This window comes from Apteryx rowi, unplaced genomic scaffold (genome assembly GCF_003343035.1).
Source record: "Apteryx rowi isolate R43461 unplaced genomic scaffold, aptRow1 scaffold_59, whole genome shotgun sequence".
Classification (NCBI taxonomy): Eukaryota; Metazoa; Chordata; class Aves; order Apterygiformes; family Apterygidae; genus Apteryx; species Apteryx rowi.
The window spans coordinates 2,412,738-2,417,592 of record NW_020450860.1 but is presented as its reverse complement, the minus strand read 5'-3'; the positions used below and the strand labels follow the sequence as shown (position 1 = coordinate 2,417,592).

Here is a 4,855-nt window from a genome sequence, read left to right as displayed (position 1 = left end):
GGCGGCGCCCGAGCTGCCTGCGCCTATTCGGACCCGTCCGCGTCGTTGTCCTTCGTTTGCTGCCGGGCACGCACAGCTGTCACCTGCTTCCCCCTCAGCCCCCTCGCCTGGCTGGGCTTCTCTCTGAAACGGGGGCACGCGCAACGCTCAGACGACAGGGCTCCGGGCTTGCACGCAGAATTGAGGGCAGGGGCCCGAGCAAAGGCTTTGCTCCCAAACCTCTCCGCACGCTGCCCTGGGATCCAGTGTCACCAGCAAGCACCAGGCAGGACTCCCGCACTCGCTCTGGTGTTTACATTTTAACTGGACACCAACTAGAGAAGTGGCAAATGTCCTGATTTCTGCAAAACGGTGAGAAGAAACTGAGACGAACAGACCTGTTTCCAGCATTAAAAAAAAGCACGCTGGTAAATAAGCACAAAGCCTGCATCTGATTCACTGAAGCAAAGCCTGGCATTCCCTGAAGGCTGCATGAATGCTGAGGTTTATTTGGCTCTGCAGCTCCCTTCCGTATGAAACGTTCTCTGCACAGAATGGCAGCCTCCCCCAGCTCAGAGCTGTCGGGGGAACTGTCCCCTGCCTTTGCTGCTTGCCCCGAGCCAGCACCCTGGGGACAAGTGCAGCATCTTCCTGCCAGCCGATACCTCGAGCCATGCCAGGGCCTCGTGGCCAGCTACGCAGGGAGCGTGGGACGGCACTCGAGGTCCAGCACGACGTGATGCACATGGGGTGCGTAGGATTTCACTGCCTCAATGTGCAGGATGCTGGTCCTCCACGGCCGCCCGTGCAGCTCTTTCAGCAGCCCCCGTATCTGCATTGCAGTGGCCTCAGCCCACCTCTGCCACTCAGGCCGGACCCTGGCCACCTGCATCTCCTTCCCGCAACTCTCTGTGTCCTTCGGGCTCTGGTATTCCCTCTCTCTGTCCTCCCACCCAACAGAGCCGGCTTCCTTTGTCGGTCTCTGCTCATCCCTCGAAACTCCAGGCTGCAGGTGGGCTGGTGCAGGGAGAACCTCCACGTTGTGGTGGATGTGGAGCACCCCGCCTGTGTCCTTCTTCAGGACGCGGCAGGCCACGGGCCAGCCTTTCTCGGAGCTGGGAATCAGCCCCAGGTTCACCCGGTCAGCGACGTCCTGCAGCTCCAGCTGGAATGAGAGGGCAGGTGAGCAGGAGACAGTGCAGCGGGCAGAGCGCCGCGTCCGGGCAGTGCTGCTCACCTGCCTGTTGTCCCCGTGGTGGATGCGGCAGCGGTCCTGCACGCCATTCAGCACCAGGTTCCTCTGCAGGGCCTCCACGGCGTGGCGGTTCCACTCGCAGGCGTGGGCAAAGGCAGCCGCTGCATGAACCAGGTATGGCAGCGTGAAATAGCCGATCCCTGGGGGCAGGAGAGGCAGCAGCTGAGGGCACGGTCCAGGCACTGACTCCTGGAATCTGCGCTCCTCCCCGGATGCAGGTCAGGAGCAGTATCCTCCTGGCTCTCTATGCATCTGCTTTGCTCTGGGTCAGAACGAGCCAAAATACTGGGGAAATGTCCACAAAATGGATTTTTATTCTCACCCAAATCAAAATCCCTTTTGGAAAATGTTCACTCACTCAGGAACTTATTTTACAATCAGTCTTTGCCCATTAGTTTGAGACCTGCCTGATTCTGCTCTGCTTCTACCATTTATTTTAATTAATCAAGGGCAGTTTTGCAAGTGCCACATTCCTTCTCTGTGGCACAAATTGGAAACGCTGACTTCCCCAAGTACAAAACAGCAACTCTCTTCCCACACAAAAGCCTGACACCATCTCCCCAGTCATCTCACAGAGCAGGAGCGGTCACACCTGCTGCACACTTCAGTTATCACCAGCTTGTCACAAAAGGTTGTCACGCTTGGTACAGACTCAGGACATCTATATGAGTTTTTTAGAAACAATATCCAATTTGATAAAACAGGGCAAGTCTTTTCCTGGGATCAAAATGATTCCTGTGAGCAGTGCTAGCTATGGAGCAGTGCTCTGCATAGCCTGAGCCCAGAGGTCATCCAGTGTGTCCAAGCCACAGCAGGGACACAGGAGGGACAGTAGTACCAGGTTAGCTGAGGGCTTCCAGATGGCGTAGGAGCTCTAAGTCAGATCACAAAATATTTGCCAAACTGCGTCATTTTTCAACCCCAAATTAATGATGTTTCACCTCTACCGGGATCCCATGAGTACCTGCAAGCTCTCTGCAAGCTTGCCCTACAAAACCCCTCCATCACCCCTGAGATGTTACCTGCATAGAGATCCACCAGGACCTCTCCGGAGCATGGCAGCGAGGCCACCCGCAGCTTCTCCGTGATGTTGCCGGGGGAGAACATGCACTTGGTCACGTCGAACGTGTACCTAGGAGAAACCACCAGCCTGGTGAGAACGGCCCCTTTTCCGGGCTGACGTGGCCGCCGTGTCCTGCACCATGGCTCCTGCCTACCTGATCCCGTTGTCCACGTGCTCCACCCAGCCATCCTGGCCCAGCAGCAGGGTCACACTGGGGGACCGCATCCCGCCTGGCGATACCCGCCCTCGCTTGGCCACACGCCGGGCACCCAGAGCCGAGGCGACCGTCTCCCAGAGCGCTGGGCCTGCAACACACCCATGCGGCAGCTTAGGGAAAGGCCAGGGCAGCTCTTGGGGCAGCAGCGGGTCAGGCAGACTGCGCTCCCCCTTACCCAGCTTCTCCCACAGCGCAGCGCCAAAGTTGTCCTCACTCAGCAAGACGAGGTCTCCGTGCCGCTGCCAAGAGCGGGGCACATCGCGCTCCAACTCCTCCGACCAGCTCTCGCCCGAGCCCACCACCAAGCGCTGCAGCTCGCGGCACAGCTTCTGGGCAGGTGTCCGCACACTGGCTGCCTTGGAGGGGACGGGGTCCTGTGGGAGAGACGTGGTGAGCAAGCCTGAGACATGGCTCCTTCCCTGCAGCCTCCCTGCTGGAGCCGAGAGCCCCCGTTCCCGCAGCCCTCGCTCCTGGGGCCTGCTGAGCCTCCCTGCCGGTGCCCCCACGCCACTCTCTGAGACGGGGAGAGGGTGCGATCCCAGCAGGAAGGATGCAGCCTCAGGAGGACGCGCGCCCCCAATGCGGAGCTCCCTGCCTGCACCACACGAGCCCTGAGCATCCCGGCTGATTGCTCCTCCAGCTGCAAGCGAGAGGTTCGGGACAGCCTCCTGCCTCCCATCCCCACACAACCCCTCACCCTGCAACTCCCAGCCTCCAGGCAGCATGCGTGGGTGTCGGGGGCCCCGGGGGGCCCTCCAGCACAGGGGCAGGGCTCAGGGCGGCAGAGGTCTCCCAACCTGGAGCTGGGTCAGCCTGCAGGGCACCTCCTGGGGCCCGCTCTTCTGCAGCGCCCGCAGGTGCTGCTCTGTGAGCTTCTCTCCCAGCACAGGCAAGGCCACGCTGCCCCCCGGCATCTTCTGCAGCCGGTAACGAACATCCAGGATCTGTTCCCCTTCCAAATACTCCCTGCAAGGCCAAGGACACAGTCAGGCATTTCTTCCCTCCGCAGCACCCCCAGGCTCCGCACATCTGCTCGCTGCGGCCTGGGAGCCCACCACCCCGGGGCAGCAGACCGTGGGGCACCAGGCTGCCTCTTCGTAGCTCTTCTCCAGCTCCTCTCCCACATGCAGGGCCATTTCCTCAGCACAGCCAGCTCTCAGCCCAGCTCTGCTCCAGCTTCCTCCCCTCTCCTCCACCTCACCTGGGACTTGCTCGTCTCCCGCTCTTGGGTCCCGCTGCTCCTGGAAGGGGCAGGCAGGCTGTTCTGGGGACGGGTGCTGCACCAGGACAGCGCTCCCCGCAATGGGGAGGGCACTGACACGCTGGAGCCCCAGGGGCCTGCAGGCCTGGAGCACAGGCTGGGACATGCAAACCCCTACCAGCGCTGCGAGCCAGGGCAGCCTGGCCCTCACCCCCTACAACCCGTTTAAGCAGCCACACTCAGCTCAACGCCTTTTGGCTCCCCTTCCCACCCGCAGGCTTACCTGAGCCGCTGGGCAAACCGTGGCTCCGTGACAAGTGCGGAGACAGCGCCACGCGTGTCCTTCGCATCCATCCCGGCAGGCCCGAGGAAAGAGCAGACCTCACCAGCCAGCAGGACTGCGGACACCTGGGTGCCAGACACGGGAGCATCGCACACCTATCACGGGGTGCCGCTGCTCCGCAGGGCTCGGCCTGCTCTCCTGGGCCGGGCTCTGACAGCCCGTCCGGGCCTGCAGCTGTGCCAGGTGCGCAGGAACGAGGTGATCCCAGCCTCCCGGGTCACAGGCACGGGACACCCCCGGGACGGGGTACCTGAGGCTGCGCACCCCGGGGACAGGTACCCCCAGGTGTGGGGTACTGCAGGGGCCAGGCACCCGAGGGTGGAGTACCGCGAGCGGTGGTGCCTGGGGATGGGGTGTCCCAGGGATGGGGTACCTGAGGAATGGGGTACCCGAGGGATGGGGTGTCCCAGGGGCTGGGTGTCCTGCGGCATGGGGTACTCAGGGGGCGTGGAGTATCCTGGGGATAGGGTATCCTGAGGAACTGGGTATCCCAGGGATGGGGTACACTGAGGGATGGGTACCTGGGGATGGGGTGCCCTGAGGGATGGGTACCTGGGGATGGGGTGTCCCAGGGACAGGGTACCTCAGGGAAAAGGGGTGCTTGGTACTGGCTGCCCTTGGGGACTGGGTACCCCGGGACTGGGGCTACCTTGGGGATAGGGGGTACCAGGGATCGGGCACCCCGGGGATTGGGGATACCCGGGGACCGGGGGTGCCCCGGGGATGGGACACCCCGGGGCCGGGTCCCCGGGCATGGTCCCAGGCCGGCGTCCCGTTGGCGGTGTCCCGAGGCCGCC

General features: G+C 62.5%; 1 protein-coding gene across 1 annotated transcript; it reads right to left on the bottom strand.

The window, feature by feature from the left end:
- Positions 1 to 429: 429 nt before the first annotated feature.
- On the bottom strand, positions 430 to 4,709 carry TRMT12 (tRNA methyltransferase 12 homolog). The gene is made up of 7 exons (XM_026082736.1): positions 3,999 to 4,709; positions 3,312 to 3,480; positions 2,690 to 2,888; positions 2,452 to 2,602; positions 2,257 to 2,366; positions 1,217 to 1,374; positions 430 to 1,144 (listed from the first exon to the last, which is right to left on the bottom strand). Exons 1-7 carry the CDS (start codon positions 4,067 to 4,069, stop codon positions 674 to 676), a joined length of 1,329 nt encoding a protein of 442 aa, XP_025938521.1. The 5' UTR covers positions 4,070 to 4,709; the 3' UTR covers positions 430 to 673.
- Positions 4,710 to 4,855: the final 146 nt, after the last annotated feature.